Source organism: Bubalus bubalis, chromosome 24, assembly GCF_019923935.1.
Source record: "Bubalus bubalis isolate 160015118507 breed Murrah chromosome 24, NDDB_SH_1, whole genome shotgun sequence".
NCBI lineage: Eukaryota > Metazoa > Chordata > Mammalia > Artiodactyla > Bovidae > Bubalus > Bubalus bubalis.
This window is the reverse complement of record NC_059180.1, coordinates 41,415,848-41,437,177: the sequence shown is the minus strand read 5'-3', so window position 1 is coordinate 41,437,177 and position 21,330 is coordinate 41,415,848. Positions and strand designations below refer to the sequence as shown.

Genomic DNA, 21,330 nt, shown 5'->3' with positions numbered 1-21,330 from the left:
GCTCTTCCTTAGATGAAAGGAGATTCCTCACCATCAAAACGGACAGAACCCGAGACACAGCACAGACGGCATAGGCGTAGACTGAGCTTACCGGGCGCCGATGCAGCACCAAGTGCCTGGTGGGGTCCCAGTGACCCCTGCCCCCAGCCCCAGCCTCGGGCACAGAGGAGGAGGCAGCCAGGTGAGGAGCTCTCTGCGCCCGTTGCTGGGTGTCTGGAAGCTCAGACCTTGAGATCGTCCCAGCCCCATCCTGCCTGCTCGACTCCACACCAGAGGGCCCTCTTGTAAGGACTGTCCCCAGGGAGGATGGCCCGTTTGTGGGATCCAGGCATCCCTGGGCAGCACCTCCTGTCAGGCACCGGTCCCAGGAGCAGGCCAACTTTGGAACTGGCCAAAGACAGGTCCTACTTGGCGGCTGGACACCCTGCTACCCTCCAGCCCTGAAGACCTGTACCCTCCTAAATCCCAGGATGCTGGGCCCTGCCCCAAACCCAGGTGGGGCCTGAACCTTACCTGCACCCCACCTTCGCCTCCTCTTTGCTGAGACTCTGAGACTCGTCCCAGGGCGTGAAGCCCCTCCTGTGAGGTGGAGACACTCCTCCAGCCTGGACAGCCACCAACAGGGCTTTTAGAAGCTCTTGTGGATAACCCTGGCCCAGCTCACGTCCACTCACCTTTGACTTCACTTATTAAAGCTAACTTATTAAAACTAACATTCATCCTTAACAGAAAACAAAAACGTTTAGTGAAGATAACTCAGAACCAGAGAGAAGTAGGAAGCGACCTGCTCACCCAGAGGTAAAGCTGGTTAACTCCTTGGTCATGGATTTCAAAACAGCTTCTAGAGGCAAGGTGGAATAGAGGACACACTGCTTAACGTGGCATAAACACGGCCCTGCACGCTGAACAGCACTGTGCTGAGTGAACCTTATCGTGGAGCAACGGGAGCAGAAGTAGCGTGTATGTAGCCAGCTCCCCACCTGAGCCTCAGACTCCCCCACAGTGGGGCGCCCTCCCCCACCTCCTGGTCCTGCTGCAGGAGCCCGGGGGGCAGCCCACCTGAGGTGCACGACATGCTCCAAAGGGGCGGCCACCAGCCTGCCCAGTCCTGAGAAAACAGCTGCTGCTGCTAAGTCGCTTCAGTTGTGTCCGACTCTGTGCGACCCCATAGACGGCAACCCACCAGGCTCCACCATCCCTGGGACTCTCCAGGCAAGAACACTGGAGTGGGTTGCCATTTCCTTCTCCAATTCATGAAAGTGAAAAGTGAAAATGAAGTCGCTCAGTCATGTCTGACTCTTAGCGACCCCATGGACTGCAGCGCACCAGGCTCTTCTGCCCATGGGATTTTCCAGGCAAGAGTACTGGAGTGGGGTGCCATTAGCAGACAAGCCCAATTTAGTCTCCAGTCCAGCTGCAGTGTCCAGGGCTGGCTCAGTAAGATGTCCATGGAGGGGCTGGGCGGAGGGCTCCAGGGACTCTGAACAGACTGGGAAGCCACGTCAGATCTTTTTGAGGCCGTGTTGACACTTTTCATCAGGATGAGCTGCCTGGTGAGGGTGGACTTGGGAGCTCTGCCTCAGCCGCCCCCCAATATTGCGTGGCTGGGGCTGTGGCCCATCCCACTGCCAAGTGGGCTGCTGCTCAGGGGCTCTGCCTGCAGGGGTTCCACCCAGCGCTCCACCTGGGTCCAGCCCAAGACCCGGCCTTTGTGCAGAGCCTGAGGAGGCCTCCAAGCTCCAGACACCTCACAGCAAGTGCAGCTGCTCCACGGACACTCAGGACACGAGGACTCGGGGTTCTCGACATGACGCGCAAGCGCACCACCAGCCCAGCTTCTGAGCCAGGTGCCTGGAGCCCCACTGAGACTCCTGTCTAGGGGGCTGCGTGCTGCTGCCCGTGACCGCTCAGAGGACCTGAGCCCCACGCCCCCTGCAGGCTCGGAGCTGAGACATGCTCCAGCGGGAACCAGGCCAATGCGCTGTGGGGAGGGTTTTGGCACCCACCAAAGACCTATGTCAGAGGTAGTGGGGGTGCAGGCCAGAGGGGGCTGGAGGAGCCCCTGGGGAGAGCAGTCCCTGCTGAGGCCCACATGGGTCCATGGACACCACGCAGGTTTCACCCCTGAATCCGGTCTGTCTTCTGAATGCTCAAAAGACAGGCGTTGAGGCTGAAGCCAAATGGAAAACCGTGTCAACTGGACATGAACTGGAGACGAGCCAGCATCTCATGACGAGTGCAGAATCCTGGGTTAAGGAGGTGGCCCCTCCCCGGTAAGTGGAGGACATGGCTGCCAGGCCTGCTGGACACACTGGGAGCTGCTCACAGGAGGAAACTGTGCCGGTGTCGGTCTCCGTTCAGCGGGTGCACCCGGACAAGAGCTGCTATTGTGACAGCAACAAAGCATGGCTCCCTAGTTTAAAATATCAAAGCTTTCACAAAAGGAACTGGCACGTAGTTGCTGACCCAGGCCGACCTAACAATGTCTCTCCCTGTTACCGCGCTGGCAGAGGGCAGGCTTGCCGACGCTGTGTTCCTCCCGCGCCCAATGACGGGGCGTGGGAGCCAGATGCTCCAGGGACGCACTCCGGACTCGGGCCGTGGTGGGCTCAGAGACCAGGGCCTTCTCTGCGGGCTGCAGCGGGCTCACTGAGACTAAGGCCTTCGCTCGCTCCTCAGAGCCTTTCAGGCTCAGGACACAGGCATGTCCCTGGCACGGGAACAGCGCCGGGGCGATGGGAATGAAGCCTGCCTGTTGGCCTCGCCTCAGACAGGTGACGATCAATGCTGAGGAAACAAGGACAAGGACCATCTCGCCAGCTGCTTTTAGCTGTTCTGTGCAAACGTGATCAAAAAAAGGGCTTCTTACAAACGACCCTGAGGATGCACTCCAGGACACCTCCGGGAGGAGGCGGTGGGGAGGTGCTGCGCCTCTGGCCTCACCCCAGCACAGTGAGGCTCCGGCCCCCAGACCACAAGGGTCCTGGGATGAACAGGGCAGCGAGTCATCAGTGGTACCTGCTCAGACAGAGCGTCCACCTGCCCACCACCCCAATCCAAGGCCTTGGAAGTCCCCGCTCCAAATGGTAACAGCGTGCAAGCAGAGCCTCTGTGGACTGAGGGGCACCAACAGGTTCTCACGTGTCGCATCGGTAAGAAATAAACAGTGTTGGGAGGGGCTGAGCCGCTGTGCTGGCAAGTGTGGAAAAGCTGCTGAGTGAAGCATGATCAGAGATGAAAAACAAAGCAAAGGAAGAGGCAGCCAGGGAGTGCCCTGGCCATCCAGTGGTTAGGGTTCTGGGCTTTCACTGCCTGAGTTCACTCCCCGGTTGGGGAAATGAGATCTCACAAGCTGTGTGGATCCCGCCAAAAAAAGTTATTAGAGAAAATTATTATACTTCACTATCAGCTTAGCACTCAACAATATTTACATAGTTGCAGCGTAAAGACCAAATATTGCCTTAATGACACCTGTGACGGCTGACCTGAGATGGAGGAGGAGCGTAGGGGGGTGCGGGAAGAACAGCGGGCGTGCACGGAGGCGTCCAGAGGCGACACAGCAGGAGCGCCGGATGGAAACACGACCGGGTAACGGAAACACAACCAGAGAAAACGACCGGGTAAGCCCGACAGAAACCCGACGGAAACACGACCGGATAAGCCCGACAGAAACACGACGGAAACACGACCGGGTAAACCCAAGAGAAACACGACCGGATAAGCCCGACAGAAACCCGACGGAAACACGACCGGGTAAACCCAACGGAAACACGACTGGATAAACCCGACAGAAACCCGACGGGATAAACCCGACAGAAACCCGACGGAAACACAACCGGGTAAACCCAACGGAAACACGACTGGATAAACCCGACAGAAACCCGAAGGAAACACGACCGGGTAAACCCAACGGAAACACGACTGGATAAACCCGACAGAAACCCGACGGGATAAACCCGACAGAAACCCGACGGAAACACGACCGGGTAAACCCGACGGAAACACGACTGGATAAACCCAATGGAAACCCAAAAGGCAGAACTGCTTGGGGAGATGGAGTCACCCCGAGAACAGGACGGGGTGAGCGCAGGAAAGCCACAGTGAGCTGTTTGTATTACAGGTTGTGTAATACGTCTTGAATTTCTAATCCCTTCACACACCTAACTTAAAGAATAATGAAAAGAACGATCTTCAGGCCATACTCTCTGGTTGCAGTGTAATAAAATCAGAAACTGACCAACCAGAGATAACCTACAAAGCCTTAAGCATTTGGAGTTTCTGATCCTCTTTAAACAGCACCTGGGCTGAAGAGGCAGTAACACCTGAAGGTTATGAAATTGTGTGTCTGTCCCTTGCCGGGGACACCAGGCCTCAGCCCACAGGGGCCCAGGACCAGTCACAGGGGGGTGACCACCCGTCTCCACGCTTTCATTTCAGGTAAGAAGAGTGGACAAATAATGAGTTAATCAACTCAAGATCTTAGAAAATACTAAATTCCTTCCTCCCAGAAGGAAGCGACCTATAAAAAGTAAAATTTAATGAGCCAGAACACATTTTTAAAAATCTGATAAATAAAACCAGTTCTTTGAAAGGAGCCACATGGCTACTGTGCAGTGGGAGGGCGGAGGGGCCACACAGGCTCTGGTCGTCGCAGGAGAGTCGTGTGGGGCTGGGCTTGGGGGCAGGGGGAGGGCAGCTGGTCAGCAAGCAGACTGGGGCTGCAAGACCAGCTGCGGGCCTCTGGGAACCGGGTGCCGATGAGCCTGCCTCAACGGCCTGGGCGCTGGCACCCAGGAGCCTTCTGCCCACTGTGATGCTCATCATCAGCTATACTGTGAACTGAAAAGGAAACACTGGCCCAACATCTACATGACTGAATAAAAGTACGAGGCAGTTTAGAAGATTCCAGACAAAAGCCCTCAAATTCAGGGTTTCTTCAGTATTCTAGAATTCTGCTTATTTTGTTTTAGAAACAAACGGATAACGAGATGTAATGGGAGAAATTCAGAACAACTAAAGCCTCAATAATTATGTAAACAAGAAAAAAGTCTTCAAAATATATTTTCTTCTCAGTTCTACTAAATGACGGTCACCAGATTCTGCCAAGTCAGAAAAGAGAAAGGCGGGACCCGACATGGTCGTGCGGGGACGCCAACAAGCTGTGTCCACGCTTACAGAGTTGAGCGGGCTCCAGGTGAGGACGGAGGTCAGGCAGGTGCTGAACATGGGGTGGTGCCTTTGGTTCCCCCACCCCAGCCCCTCCCCTGGGCAGTGGGTCTCCGGCACTGTGCTCCCCGTGGCCGGGACGGGTCAGAGAGGAGACAGCAAGGCCCAGAGCAGCCTGAGGAGGCTCAGGCCAGAGGGGCAGGCGGCGCTGGGACCCCAGCGAGAAGGGCCCCTTCCCCGCCACGCACGGTGGCGCCTCCTGCCTCCCTCTGGGAACCACCAGCTCCTCTGGGTCCATGGCAGCCCCAAGTCACCTGACCTAGGCTCTCAGTCCTTTCCAAGGACACGACCAGACACGAGGCCAGAACCACACAGCCCAGCAGCACCCACATCTCTGGGAGGTCGGAGGGCTGGGACAAGGGAGGCAGGGCTCCCTGGAAGGGCGAGCTCATGGCAGGGTGTCCTCAACTGCATCTGATCACGGGAATTTAATCACAAGAAACTGCTTTCTGGGACATGGGGCTGATGTGAGGGCCAGGCAAAGCTCGAGCTGGCTGGCAAGGGTCTGGAAACGCTTTGGTGGCCTTGCTGTGGCCGCAGCAGCTCTGAACTCGAGGCTGGCTAATCGCTTCCTGCAGGCAGGCTCCACTCCAGCACTGACGGGTTTTAATAAAAACTTCCAATTGGGCCAGTAAAGCCCTCATTAAGCTGTTTTTAAAGCATGAATTTAAGAGAGGTAAGGGTCACAGGGAGCCTTTAATTTGCAACGGCTGGCGGGAGGTGCCGCTGTGACAGGAAACGGGGGTCAAGCATCCAGGCCACTTAAACATGCGGCTGCCTGACCAGCCTGGAGGCAGACCTAACAGGCGGGGGCGAGGGCAGGCGCTGCTCTGCACCAGAGACCCAGCAGCAGGTGACCCAACTCAGCCGGCCCGCAGCCCAGGCTCCCCACCAGACCCCTGCCGGCCCCGCTACGGCCTTCCGCACAGCCCACTCGTGTTTATTTCAAACACTGCGGTTCACCACTTGAGGTGCTGCCTGGAGGATCCGCTGTGCTCTCAGCTCACGTGCATAACACGTGGCACAGCTCATGTGGGTCACCCCCACCGGCTCTGTCGGGGAAAACACGCCAGCTCAAACCTTCATTCTCCAGTAAAGCCTGCTCTCCTGTGCTGTGACCTACTACAAGTTGATAAAATATGCCTTTGTAAACAAAGATGAAAACATTTTATCTTTCTCTACTTGATCCTGCCAGAATTCGCTTTCCAGCTGGCTCTCCTGTGGACTTCATGGTTTATTGCAACTGGATTTTAACTAGTTTCACGAATCATTGTTTTGTCTCCAAATTGTTTGTGCTCCGTGTCTCCCTGCTGCATGGTGGCTCTGTCAGGGGTGCTGGTGGCATTACTTGGATCCTGTTGTCTCTTAAGGCACCCACTGTGTAGCCTGGACGCTACTGAGGATGGTTAAACATCTTGGGGAAACAGATCACATTTAGGATTCATGTAAAATAACTGTGATAGTGTGATTCCCAGGCATGGGAAGAAGCAACAAGGGAAAACATTTCCTGGATCATAGTGGTAAGTAATAAGATGGGGGATCCAGAGAATCTTTAATTATCAACGGGGCCTTATCCAGAAATTAGCAGCTGGAACAGCGTATCAACAGGAACTTTCACCTGACGCAGGATGAGCCTCCAGTATCATGGGACAAAACTTGGTTATGTAATGTCTCCCAAATATTGGCCGAATTCCAGATCAAGAGGAGGAAACTGAGAAATGGAGTGTTTCCTGCCAAATCAGTCAACAAAGGCTGTCACAGCCCTCACCGATTGCACCCCTTCGATGTGAGCTGGTGAGCCCCGAGGATACTCAGGATGTGGAAACTCGGGACACCGGCGCCAAGAGCTGAGGTGCCCATCAAGGAGTGATTCAGTGAGTGCAGATTCATGCGTCTTCCCACACACAGAGAAGCGCTGGACTCGGCATATCTGGTTTTCTTTAATTTACAATAATCTTCTGACATTCAGACAGCTCAGTTTAGTCGCTTAATCATGTCCAACTCTTTGTGACCCCGTGGACTGCAGCATGCCAGGCCTTCCTGTCCATCACCAACTCCTGGAGCTTACTCAAACTCATGTCCATTGAGTCGGTGATGCCATCCAACCATCTCATCCTCTGTCGTCCCCTTCTCCTCCCGCCTTCAATCTTTCCCAGCATCAGGGTCTTTTCTAAGGAATCAGTTCTTTGCATCAGGTGCCCAAAGTATTGGAGTTTCAGCTTCACCATCAGTCCTTCAGGACTGATCTCCTTTAGGATGGACTGGTTTGATCTTGCAGGCCAAGGGACTCTCAAGAGTCTTCTCCAACTCCACAGTTCAAAAGCATCAATTCTTCGGCACTCAGCTTTCTTTATGGTCCAACTCTCAAATCCATACATGACCACTGGACAAACCATACCTTGACTAGATGGACCTTTGTTAGTAAAGTAATGTCTGCTTTTTAATATGCTGTCTAGGTTGGTCACAGCTTTTCTTCCAAGGAGCAAGCGTCTTTAATTTTACGGCTGCAGTTACCATCTGCAGTGATTTTGAAGCCCCCAAAAATAAAGTCAGCCACTGTTTCCCCACCTATTTGCCATGAAGTGATGGGACCAGATGTCATGATCTTCATTTTTTGAATGCTGAGTTTTAAGCCAACTTTTTCACTCTCCTCTTTCACTTTCATCAAGAGGCTGTTTAGTTCCTCTTCACTTTCTGCCAGAAGGGTGGTGTCATCTGCATATCTGAGGTTATTGATATTTCTCCCGGCAATCTTGATCCCAGCTTGCTCTTCCTCCAGCCCAGCGTTTCACATGATGTACTCTGCATGTAAGTTAAATAAGCAGGGTGACAATATACAGCCTTGACGTACTCTGTTCCCAATTTGGAACCAGTCCGTTGTTTAGGTCCAGTTCTAACTGTTGCTTTTTGACCTGCATACAGATTTCTCAGGAGACAGGTAAGGTGGTCTGGTATTCCCATCTCTTGAAGGATTTTCCACTGTTTGTGGTGATCCACACAGTCAAAGGCTTTGGTGTAATCAATAAAGCAGAAATAGATGTTTTTTTGGAACTCTTTTGCTTTTTCTATGATCCAACAGATGTTGGCAATTTGATCTCTGGTTCCTCTGCCTTTTCTAAATCCAGCTTGAACGTCTGGAAGTTCTTGGTTCACATACTGTTGAAGCCTGGGTTGGAGAATTTTGAACATCACTTTGCTAGCAGGTAAGATGAGTGCAATTGTGTGGTAGTTTGAACATTCTTTGGTGTTGCTTCTTTGGGATTGGAATGAAAACTGGCCTTTTCCAGTCCTGTTGCCACTGCTGAGTTTTCCAAATTTGCTGGCATATTGAGTGCAGCACTTTCACAACGTCATCTTTTAGGATTTGAAATAGCTCAACTGGAATTCCATCACCTCCACTAGCTTTGTAGTGATGCTTCCTAAGGCTCACTTGACTTTGCATTTCAGGATGTCTAGCTCTAGGTGAGTGATCACACCATCCTGATTATCTGGGGCGCGAAGATCTTTTTTGTACAGTTCTTCTGTGTATTCTTGCCACTTCTTAATATCTTCTGCTTCTGTTAGATCGATACCATTTCTGTCCTTTATTGAGCCTATCTTTGCATGAAATGTTCCCTTGGTATCTCTAATTTTCTTGAAGAGATCTCTAGTCTTTCCTATTCTATTGTTTTCCTCTACTTCTTTACACTGATCACTAAGGAAGGCTTCCTTATCTCTCCTTGCTAGTCTTTGGAACTCTGCATTCAGATGGGTATTATCTTTCCTTTTCTCCTTTGCCTTTAGCTTCTCTCTTCTCAGCTATACCATTGGCCCTTTGTTACAAAACTTCTACATAACCTGGCTACTGCCTCGGCCCCCTTGGAGGAGTCCTCTCAGAGTTACTAGAGATGCTGCCTCCTGGGCCTAAGTCCTAAAAACTCCTGCCTGATACAACATGACTCCCCACCTTCAGGCTGTGACTGTCCTTCAGGCCCATGTCTTCAGGTTTGTTAGTGTTTTCCTCAGGTGTGCCCACTCTGCAGCAGGCCCGTTTCTGTGGGCTGTGCATCTCCAGTAATCTGTCATGGTGTCAAACACCATGTATGGAGAAACAGCAGCTACTGAGCTAAAAATAATCACCCAGAAACGCGCCCCCTCCGTGGGCTGTGGGGTGGGGTGTGGCCTGCACTGCCGCCCTGAGGACCGCAGGCTGCCTGGTGTCTCGGCACGGCTGCTGAACTGCCGGTTAGCTTACACTTGACTTCTGCTCCCTGTAAACTTCAGTCCTGTCCCTGCTTCTCCATCCTGCCCTTGTGGATCCCCTGGATGGGCACTGAGTACTGGTGCTCTGGTTGCAAGTACACTCTCCTAGGGGCACAACATCCACCGTTAACTTCTCAAACCTACCTGCAGTTCACACCGAGCCACTCCACAGAGGAGGAGGGTCCTGCCCCCAGCGTGTCTGTCACAGGCGTCCTCCTTGCAAGACACGTGGCTACTTTCGCTTCAAACCTTCCTGTACTTTATTTTTTAATCTGTTATCTGGCTGCGTCGGGGCTTAGCTGCGGCACGCAGGACCCTGGGTGCAGCACACAGACTCTAGTTGCAGTCAGCTCGTTCAGTCACTCAGTCGTGTCTGACTCTTTGTGACCCCATGGACTGCAGCACGCCAGGCCTCCGTCCATCACCAACTCCTGGAGTTTGCTCAGACTCATGTCCATTGAGTCAGTGATGCCAACCAACCATCTCATCCTCTGTCATCCCCTTCTCCTGCCTTCAGTCTCTCCAGCATCAGGGTCTTTTCCAGTGAGTCAGCCACGTCAAGTGGCCAAAGGATTGGAGCTTCAGGCTCAGCATCAGTCCTTCCAGTTGCATGGGCTTCATTGCCCCAAGGCATGTGGGATCTTAGTTTCCCAACCAGGAGTCAAACCCATGTCCCATGCATTGGGAAGCGGATTCTTTACCCCTGGACCACCAAGAAAGTCCCTGTCCTGTGTTTTAGAGCAGGAGAGGAGGAAACACAGGTTTCGTGTCCTGGCAGATGGATGGTTCCCCTCCTGCCACCCCTGCCCCTGGACTGCGCCTCCACAAATAGTGCCCCCCGGGCCCTACACCTGTGCCCCGAGGTGCAAGGCCCTTTGGGGCTCCCTGTTCCCCTACTCCAAAGGCTGGGCTCTGCTCCTCAGTCCAGGTCCCTGGGCTGGTGGCTCCTCCTCCTCCATTCATTCCTGACCCCGCCCCCTGTATCCAGCCCTACCCGTGAGCTTTTATTCCAGACATTGTAGTTTGTTCCCCTGCGGCCCTGGTCCTTCATCCCCTTGTGCTTGGGATCCTGCTGTGGGTAAGGGTGTGACGCCCCTGGGAGAGCACGTCTGTTGTTTCAACTATGCGGGCAGCCCCTGGCAGTCCACGCTGGCTGGGCAGCCTCGCGTCCCCTGTACACGCGTGTGCAGGCCTGAGGTCAGCAGGACTGGCCCGAGTGCACAGGAGAATCTGCAGCTCCTCCTCCAGCTCCCCCCAACCCCCAGCTCCTCCTGGATCCTCAGAGCCAAGGAGGACGGGCTTCCCTCAGAGGACTGTATGCTCACGCCAGCCTTTAAGAAGTGCTCACACTTGCGGAGACCCCACCCAAGTCTCCACCCCAACACCCCGCCTCCATCCTCACCCTGGGCCTCTGTCCAGCGCCAGCCCCTCCCCACAGCCATTCTTCCCTTGGGAGCCCACTGGACAGAACCCAAAGGGAACCCACACAGAACCGAAGAGAGATGCTGTGTGCCACTTTGTCCCAGTAATGGCTGCGAGACAGTCCAGGAAGCCCATCTGCAGTCCCTGCTCGAGGCCACAAGCCCCAGGTCATCTGTCCTGCTCATCGCAGGTGGCCCTGCTCTGCTGGTGAGGGAGTGACCTTTGAGGAGTGAAGCTGAAGACACTGACCTCCGACAGAGGCCAGATAGAGACCATGACAGGGGTGGCCCTGGATGCTGAGGTGAGGCCAGCGCAGGAGGTTGCCCCCACCACCACCCAGCATGGGAGGTCGCCGCCCCCCCGCCCCCCACCCAGTGCAGGCCTCAGAGCCACAGGGAGCCCCTGCTTCTGCTCCCAAGCTCAGAGGATTGGGGTCCAGACCGGCAGCACTCCCCAGGCCCTGCATTTCTGCCAGCTCGGGGGCCCGTGGGGTGGCGCTACCAGCAAAGCACAGCGGGACCCGCAGTCTCCGGGCAGAAACCCAGGAAGACCCAAGCCTGTGGGGCTCCAGGAATCCTGCGCCTTCTGGGGTGTCCCCGTGCACGCCGGGGAGTGAGGGCCGGCCTGCAGGGCACCGTGGCCCTTCAGTCACCAGCAGGAATGCCAGCGCCGACATCCTGGACGCCCACTGGGTGCCCACAGCCAGCATGGGAGGCGTGATGGGCAGAGGCGTGAGGCGGCATCTGGCCTCATTTGGCGGAGACTGCAGGTGAGGATGCAGGCCCGAGGCAGCCAGTGCAGCCGCGGGAGACGAGACCCGCCGGCGTGAGCAGCCGACACCCGGATTATGTGACCGTCACTTACCAAAGGAGTACCTGAAAGACAAGAGGAGAAGAGCCGTCACCAAACAGCTTCAAATTAATGCATCGCTTTACCTGCTAAAGAAAGACTGACCCACTGTCTCCAAACAGAACGGACACAGGTTACAGAGGTCAGAGGTCACATTACTGAGCCACAAGGAAGAAGGGCCTTCAGGTGGCAGAGCAAAGAGGAAGCTAGGGGGAGAGCGGTCTTCAGAGGTCTGAGTGGAGGTGAACCTGAGGAAAATCTGCACTCAAGTGTCTGAGTGGGGGGCTCGGTGAGGTGCACCTGCCCTGGGCGTCTGAGTGCAGGTGAGGTGAGGGGAGACCTGCCCTTGTTTACTGAACCTGGGGCACACCTTAGGTCCCCAGGTAACCGTCACTGACAGGAGTTTCTTACTGGCCCCACTGCACAGTTGCACTGCAGGGCTATGCCCACAGCAGGGCATGAGTAAGTATGTTTGGAAAAGTACATGTAACGCTCTTCACCCCTGAACAACCTGGCACCAGGCGGGCTGATGCTTCTGCAGTGGAGTGGTTTTTCTTAGCGGTTTGGTGTAAAGCCTGTGTAGATGGGGCTCAGGCAATTCTGATCCCCGTTCAAAGGTCACCTGCGCTTGGTTTCACTGCAGTGATCTCCTTCAAGCACCATGAAAATGTCCTACCCCGGAATCATTCATTTCAAATGACACCCCGTTACACTGAGCACAGATTATTAGAAAAGCAGCCCTAAGGGGAGCACATGTCAGACATGCCTTCCCTGAGGGAGTTGGGGCCCTGGGGAGCACACACATGTGTGACCCCAGGTCATGGGAGGGAGCCCCACAATGTAACATGAGTGGACCCAGGATACTCCTCACACCATGAATCCTCTCCCCAGGTCAACACGACGCCAGCACGCGGACCCCGGGATAAAGGGCACAACTGTCCGGCTCAGCGAGTGTCTGTGAGTGAGGACCAGGCACTGGCCTTGGCTACCCCACGGACAAGCCACACGCCTGCTCGGTGGTGGCAGCCGGACGCGGAGGCCACAGGTGTCCCCGGCCGTGTGAGGCACAGACAGGACACAGAGAGCGGTGCCAAGGGTGAGTGGGGACGCAAGCTGAGGAAACGTTTTGGAGGTAGATGGTGGCTGTTCTTGCACAAGTTAACTAGTTACACTTTGTGGTATGTAAATAGAGATGCTTTAACACAAACATTTGTTCAATGAAGTATTTACACGTGAAAGGACAGGGAGTCCAAGATTTGCAAGCCCCCAGGGAGGGGACGGCGGGTCCGAGGGGCCCCCGAGCGCCTGTTTCCTACACCAGGCACCTTCCCCCAGAGAAGGTAGGACACAGACCCCATCGGCCTGGCAACCAGGCACGCGGTGAGGCCAGGGGCCCTTCCTCACGGAGTTGGGGTACTCATCCATCCAGCCCGAGAGAGGTGGGCTTCCCACAGGGAACACCGCTTGGAGGAGGAAGACAGGAAACGGCTTGAGCTCTCTGCTGAGCAGGAGCCTGAGTTTCCACAGTAAACCCTTTACAACAGCCAGTCACACGCTGCCTGATGGAAGAAGTAAGTTCTCCCAATAAGTGACCTTGGTGAGCAGAGGAGAAGAAGGGGCTGATTGTCCTAACCTCACGGAGTGGACATTGCCGGTGTCCCTCAGAACCAGCTGGAGGAGCCTGGGAGCTGACAGGGCAGCTGGCCGGCCCGGCCCCCGCCCACAGCCTGGCCACAAGAGCAGCGTCCCTCAGTGGACTCGATGACGGGCCTCTGCTGAGGGCGTTAGGAAATGCCTTCTCGTATCTGCGCCTATTCTGAATTTTAAATCTCAAGGCTGCCTGATACAAGATTTTTAAATAGGTAGTTACATCTAATTATGTGAAAAGCTAAAAGGTATTCATTAGACTTTTACAGCTTTTACTGTATTTTTAACAGCCGGAACTTATGTTAGAAGAGGTAGCCATTCACAGAACCAGTTTAGGGGATGGTCTATTGTTCTGGTTTTTAAAGAAACTCAGCTGCACCCTATTCTAAGAGATTCAGATTTTGCTCCCAAATGGTTTGTGTGAGCGCCTCACCGCCAACTGTCTGCTAGAGACAACACTGCCACCGCCACCCAAGGTGGCCCGCAGCTCACTGACCGCTCATCTCCACGGGCAGGAAGGCAGAGAACTGAGGGGGGGAGCCCCCGCCTCCGCTTCTGTGTGCGCAGCCCTTGGCCTCGAGTCACCCAGTGGCCTTTGCGCCAGGTGACTGGAACACTGAACCGGGTTCCTGGAGATGTTTCACTTTGTAGGAGGGCATCAGGGATAAATATTTTATCTGCTCTCCCCTGGCTGGTGGCAGGGGGCGAGGAGGGGCAGCGTTGAATCTGCATAACTCCTCCTGCCTGTTGCAGAGAAGCATTTCTCCACTCGGGAAGCAGGTGGACGGGAATTTCTAACAAAGCGGGTTCTTTCAGGCTGAGCCTGTGAGCGCCCCTGGAGACAGCTGAACAGAAGCAGCGCTGGACGGGAAGGCCAGAGGAGCTAAAGCAGCGGCCTGGCCATGCAGCCAGTGGGTGACGGCCCCTCCTCCCCAAGCTGAGGAACACAGGGGCCACCATGGCACAGAAGGCCACGTCCAGCGCTGTCAGTGGGAGCAGAGAAGGCCCACGTCACGTCCGATGACCACGGGCAGTGGGGAGCCACCATTCCCGCAAGGCCTGGGGTGTTCCCATGGGCACAGGGCCCCCCGCACAGCCATGCGGTGGGGATGGCACTGCGCTGCTGCCCAGACCTCGAAAAGCCATAGCATCAAATCCACTTCTCCACATCAAATCCATCTACACCAGGGCCGCGGGCAGGAGAGCCTGGGCATCTTGGCGTCTCAGGCCAAGATAAAGTTTTCCTCCTTAGCGGCCACGATGCAGGGGTCCCTCCGCACCTCTGTGGCCCTTGGGCACCAGCTCCCGGCCCTTTGAAGTTGATCCTCTGTCCCTTCTGCCAGAGGCAAGTGCCAAGGCGGCTTCCTCTGCAGGAAGGGACTCCCGGAGCGCCCAACCTCGCTCCAAGTTTCCAGAGATAATCCTTTCTTCCTTGTGGGGGCCGGGAAGGTGGAGGGGGGGAGGGTGGCCACACGCCGCCTTAAGCACAACAAAGAAGCCCTTCAGGATTCCTGCCACAGCCAAGCACAGATAACAGAACCAGAAACCCAGCCTCTGGGGGAGCTGACACTAACCGAGGAGCCTGGGGCCGAAGGGACAACTTGGGCTTCCCGTGCATCTGAGTAGGACAGTGCCGGGCCGGTCAGTCCCTGCGAGTCACTCGCAGCAGCAGTCCCTGAGCTCTGGCTCTGTGTCTCTTCAGTGTCCCTGATCCCCAGGACACTCAACTCCCCCCATTGCACAGTCCCCTAGCACAGGAGGTGGGCAACATGGTCTCAGGTGCGGCCGCGATACTCCGAACAGAATCAAAGTTATTCCTGAAGCAGGAGGCTCCTAGGTTTGGGCTAAATGCAACCAGCAGTGCCCCTACAGCCTAGGAAAATGGGTGGTCTTTTCTGAACTCATAGAAGAAGACAGTTTGCTCACTCGCTCCTGCTGCCAGGAGGCCTTGCTAGGCTCAGCATAACGCCCCTGGGGCCCCGAGTCACCGTGCCTGCCTCCCAGGTGCCCCATCCGGCCTCTTACCAGATCTGTCCCACGTTGACCAGGGACATGTAGAGGACCCAAAGTGCAGCCATGAGGACCATATTGGCACAGCCAGAGACCAGGATGAATGAGGAGATGCCCAGACCGAGGAGAGCCAGGGCGTCCAGGTTGGCATCCATGTGAGACCAGTCCAGCAGCCAGAGGACGGTGGGGGCATAGCTCAGGGCATCCCAGCTGACTCGCCCTCCGAAGTGCCGCTGCACGCTCTGCAGGTACGCCCTGCAGGGCAGAAGTCCCCTGTCTCCGATCAGCTGCTTGTTCTGATGGAAGGCCACCAAGAATGCCACAACTGGAAGGAAGAGAAGACGGAGCAGTGTGAGCAGGAGCACAGCCGTCTGCGGACACTTCCCGGACGTGCGGGGCCCGGCCACGGGAGGAGACTGGACAGGGTCTGAGCAGCGGTTTGGAATCGAAGTGTGGACTCAAGAAGTCTGAGTGTTTCACAAGTCTCTGGGGAGAAAGTAGAAGATCTGACCCGGAAAAGTCACAGGGCACAGGTATAGGCACACACACGTGTGTGTGCTGCTCCTGTGTGTACACAGTGTATATACAGCACAGTGTATACAGTGCATATACAGCACACATGCATCTGTATGAGGTATGTGACCGGCTGCACAAAATGGTTAGGTAACCATCCCAGAAGGAACTTTGCTTAAAGAAAATTTACAATAAAACACTTATGTCAGAAACGTAGAAAGGCCTCAAATCTAAACTTCTACTTTAAGAAATCAGAAAAAAGAGCAGATTACATATAAAACAAGCATCAGAAAAGATATTTTAAAAAAGAGGTGACATCAATGAAATTGAGAACAGGAAAAAGAAAACCAAACCATCAAAATCTTACCGTTCTTCGATAAAATGAATATAATTGATAGAAGTCTAGTCAGAATAACCAAGAAAATGAGAGAAGACACTAATATCAGGGATGAAAAAAGGGACACTGCTAGAGGTTTCACAGACAAAAAGATAATACAGGAATACTGCAAATCTAAGATCATAAATTTGACGACTTAGATGAAATAGACCAATTACTTGAAATACATAAACTACCAAAACTCACAAAAGAAAAAATAAAGATAATACCCATAACAACCAACCAATTTCATCTCAGAAATGCAAGGCTGGTTCAACTCTCAAAGAACAACCAATGCAATCACCATACTAACAAGCTAAATAAGAAAACCATATGATACTATCAATAGACACACAAAAAGTACATGAAAGAATTTATTCATTCACGATAAAAAAATTTTTTTTAGCAAACTAGGAATAGAAGGGTACTTCATCAATCTGTAAATGGTGGCTACAAAAACCTACACCCAAGTTCATACGTAGAGATTAATGGCAATGCTCTTCCCTGAAGCCTTGAAACAAAGCATGACTATCTCTTCTCTCATTACTTCAGTAACACTGCATAGGAAATTCTAGCCAGGGCAATGAGGCAAGTATAAAAAATAAGAGTTACATAGATTAGAAAGGAAGGAAGGAAACTATTTCTATTAATAGACTGCCTCTGTAGAAAATCCCCCAAAATCAACCAAAATTGAAAAGAAGAAAAAAAAAGCCCTCATAGCACTAATAAGTGAGTTTATGAAAGTCATAGAATACAAGATTGACAAACAAAAGTCAACTGTATTACTATATACCAACAATGAACTATTGTAATCTAAATTTTTAAAAAATTACAACAGCCACCAAACACAGGGTCTAGACTAAAAAACACTGACAAAATATACACAGAATCTGTATGTGGAAAACTACAAAACATAATGAAAGTAATCTAAGGAGATCAAAATAAATACAAAGATTCATTGCGTTCATGAATTGGAAGAGTCAGCATTATTAAAAAGTCATTTCTCCCCAATTTGAACTATAGATTCAACGCACTCTCAATCAAAACATCCAGTAAAGTTTTCTGTAGACACTGACAAGCAGTTTCTAAAATGTGTATGTAAAAGTAAAGGAACTAGAATAGCCAAAATACTTCTGATAATGAACAAAGTTCAAGGCCTTATTTTACTCAACTTCAAAACTTACTACAGAGCTACGGTCATCAAGACAGTGTGGTATTAGCCAAAGTATAGACACATAAATCAATGGAAGAGAGTATAGAGCCCAGAAGTAGACCTACCCAAAGACAGTCAACTGACTTTTGACAAGGATGCAAAGACAGTTTAATGGAGAAAGACAGTCTTTCCAATAGGTGGTGCTGGAATAACTGGCCATCATATGCAAAAAAAAAATAAAAATGAACCTTGATATATAACACACATCTTATACAAAAATTTATTCAAAAAGGACCAGAGACTTAAGTGTAAAACATAATAGTATAGAACTTCCAAAAGAAAATATAGAAGAAAATGGATGTGACTTGGGTTTGGCAATACGTTTTTAGATAAGAACAATCAAACCATGATCCATGAAAGAAAAAGCCAGTAAACTCTACCAAATGAGAAAGTTTTGCTCTGTAAAACATATTTTTAAAAGAATGAAAAGACAAGTTGCAGATTAGGAAACGTATCTGTAGCTTACATATCTGATGAAAGACTTGCATCCAGAATACTCAAAGTGCCATTAAAACTCAACAAGAAAACAGACAACCCAGGTTTTCAAAGGGCAAAAGATCTGAGCAGACGCTGAAAGTCATCTGCTTCACACAGAGGATCCACAGATGGCAAATAAACACATGAAAAGATGCTCAATATCATTTGTTGTTGGGGAAACGCCAATTAAAACCACAATGCAATATCATCACACACCTATCATAACAGCCAAAATCCAAGAAACTGAAAATACCAAATGCTCCAGAGGATTCAGAACAAGGGTAACTCTCATTCCCTGCTGGTGGGACACACACGGTACGGTCACTCTGGAGGACAGTTTGGCAGTTTCTCATCAAGTTAAACACAGATTTACCATAAAACCCAGCAATTATACTCTTAGGTATTCACCCAAGTGAACTGAAAACTTAGATTTACACAAAGGCCTACATGTTCATAATTGCTAAAACTGGAAACATAGATGTCCCTCAGTGTTGGAATACGTAAACAAAGTGTGGTGTGTTAGGGAGCATCAGTGGAATGTTGATTCACTCAACAGCATGGGAGAACCTCCAGGCCGTGTTGCTGAGTAAAGGAAGCAGACCCAAAGGCTCCTGGGAAAGGCGGACCCCGGGGCCGAACACGGTCAGAGCGCGCCAGGCGCTGGTGTGGGGAGCAGTCGGTGACGTGCCCAGGGGATTCTGAAGGGATGGCACTGTTCTGTCTAGTCCTGGGGTGATGGACTACTATGCATCTGTCAAAACCCATAAAACTGTACATCACAAAACAGGAACCTTATCTAAACTATCAAAACAACCTAGCCAGGACCCCAGGGGATGCCAGGCTAGAGTGCAGACCAGGACACGTGAGTGCAACTCTGCTGCTAACGTACAACACGGCCACACAGATGCAGCATGGAAGGCAGGAGGGAGGGCTGGCCTAATTAACTTTGGAAATCATTCTGAGTAAAAACTATGAAATGTAAGGTCAATGACAAAGGGCTCCGTAGAGAAACACTGGAGTCTTAAGTGGGAGTAGGCTCAGACGTGAGACTCCTGCCCAAGTTCTGGATGAACTCCTCTGGCCCCGCCCAGGCTGCAGACTCTAGGCCCATGTCTGTGCAGACACCCCCAATGAGCCCGACATGCACCTTGTGGGAACCACCAACCTGCTGCGAGCCCCCAGCTCAGGCCAGAGCCTGAAGCTAAATGAGGATCCAGTGGAGAAGCTGAGCTCCTCCCCAGCCCCAGGAGGGCTCTCCCCAGACCCACAGCCTGTCCAGTCACCAGAGGACCCCAGATGAGCCCAGCCTGAGGGGTGTCCACCAAACACAGGGCCAGGCCTGCTCAGAACGTCAAGGTCACGAAGAGCGGGGAAGCCCAGAGATGCCGCAGCCCTGAGGGGACAGAGGAGCCGTGAAGGCGTTGCGGTGCGGGGACTGGAAGGGAAGGGGCGCTGGGGGGAGGCTGGGTCGAGGCCGTGGCTTGGTCGCCCGTGTTTCTGGTGTGAGTGTGACAGATGCCACGAGGGCGAGTGGACGCCTCGAGAAGCCGCTAGGGGCTCGGGGTCCAGGGACTCGCTCAGTGGTGACAGCTTTTCTGTAAACATGAGGCGTCCCCAAACCTGAGGTGTGGACACCATCCTGGCTTGTGAGGAGCTCTGGCACCTGTGTGGGCGCATGTGGTGGTCGGGGACAGCTCCACGGGTCCCAGCCTAGTTCCTGTGCCCAGGCTGCAGCAGCTGGATGAGGAGAACAGCGAGCTGAGGTCCTGCAAGCCCTGCCTGAAGGCCAATATCGAGCGCCTGGAGGTGAGCTGCCCGCCGGCTCCCGGCGCTCCTTCTGGGGTACTTGCGGGCCACCGGGACCTGAGACAGGGCTGCCAAGAAGGGGGAGCTGCCGGGTCGGCAATGGGCCTGTGGGGGGCATGGCTGGCCACGGGGTGTACCTGCCAGCAGGAGCAGACTGGTGACCAGGGAGCCAGGACAGGCGTGGCCCTCCCTTTGCTAGAAGGTGTGAGGCGCTGCCTGGTTCCTGGGGCTTAGATTAGGGGCCTCGCAGGTGGGCAGTCTCTGACCTGAGTGTCACACCCAGGGGCTGGGGTGCCAAGTGCGGGGGGGGGGGGGGAGGACACAGGTGGAAAAGCATCTTGCGGTGGCACAGAGCAATGACAGAGACTGAAAACAGTCAAGGGAAGTTTATGGAGCAGGAGCCGCTCCCAGAAGACAGAGACCAGAGGTGTTACACACCATCCCCACTGCAGGAGCTCCCAGGGAGATGCACAGACAGGCAGGACAACGGCACTAAGAACCCCGTCAGGTGTGCAGAGGGTGTGGAAGCTTAAGGCCCATCACTCAGCCTCCTGGTGGGTTACACTCAACATCAGGTGGAAGGTGTGGACCCCACTGCCTTGTGGGAAGTTCCTGGGACTTAAGAGATGCTGAGGTTGCTGGCAGTCTCCAGGAGACCTGCAGCCTCCAGAAGAGACCAACCCAGGGCGCTGCCTACTTGCCAGCTGGTCAACCAGGGACCCTTGTCGCCGAAGATGGTAAACTGGTTCCTCAGGGCAGCTGACAAACTCCAATCCTACTTCACATAGTGAGAAAAGGTAGGTAGAGAAAAATTTCATGCGCCAAAGCAACTCACTCTGTGCTCAGCGCCAGGCTTAAACTATCTGCCTGACCCACTGGTTCAGAAGGGTTTCCTTCTGAACTGGACTGAGGGTCCTCGCAGAGATCAAAGCCAGCCGGGCTCCCTGGAGGCAGAGCTGGTTCTGTAAGCTGCGCTCTCTGCTCGAGGAGCCAGCGGGCTTTTCCCAGTTAACGGCGCCGGTTTAAAGGTCTATTAAAGCCTCGCAGATTAACATTGTCTTGACTTCATCTTTCCCTAAGTGACAGCTCAAACGTTTAGAATGCCTGTTTAATCCCGTGGAGGATAGAGCATAGCAGCAAGAACTATTTTTTACAGTAACTTAGAGCACTGGAGAACAGACGAGAGTCGTGGCTGAGTTGCCGCCCCCCTCCTCGGACCGGGGCCCCGGGTGCCCACTCCGGGTTGGCAGAAGGTCGCCGGGCAGAGAGCGGCACACGCGCCCCCTTCGAAGGCGTGTGCGGAAGCGACTCGGAAATGACGCGGGGACGCCCGGTGCCCAGCGCCCTCCGGACCCGCTGGGACCGGGCTGCCCACGGGCCCAGGCCACTCTGCCGGTGGCCGCCCCCAGCCCTGCCGGCCCCGCGCTGCCACGTTCGTTAGCGAAGCTGTTTGGCGTCGGGTGCCACTGCTGGTCTCGGGGGTTTGCGCCCCTCCGCGCGTGGGGGCCGGGGCGGGGCGCGCACACACGCTGGGGGACTCCGGGCGCCC

The 21,330-nt window shown here is 53.5% G+C and overlaps 1 protein-coding gene across 4 annotated transcripts in view; it reads right to left on the bottom strand.

Annotated features, from left to right (window-relative positions):
* LMF1 (lipase maturation factor 1) overlaps positions 1-21,330 on the bottom strand; it is a 57,406-nt gene that overhangs the window by 35,584 nt on the left and 492 nt on the right. For all 4 annotated transcript variants that reach the window (XM_025274816.3, XM_025274817.3, XM_025274815.3 and 1 more), the window contains exons 2-3: positions 15,412-15,721; positions 11,755-11,765 (exon numbers count right to left, since the gene is read on the bottom strand). In XM_025274816.3, the coding sequence (XP_025130601.2) occupies positions 11,755-11,765; positions 15,412-15,721 (321 nt within the window). The remainder of the gene's footprint in view (positions 1-11,754; positions 11,766-15,411; positions 15,722-21,330) is intronic.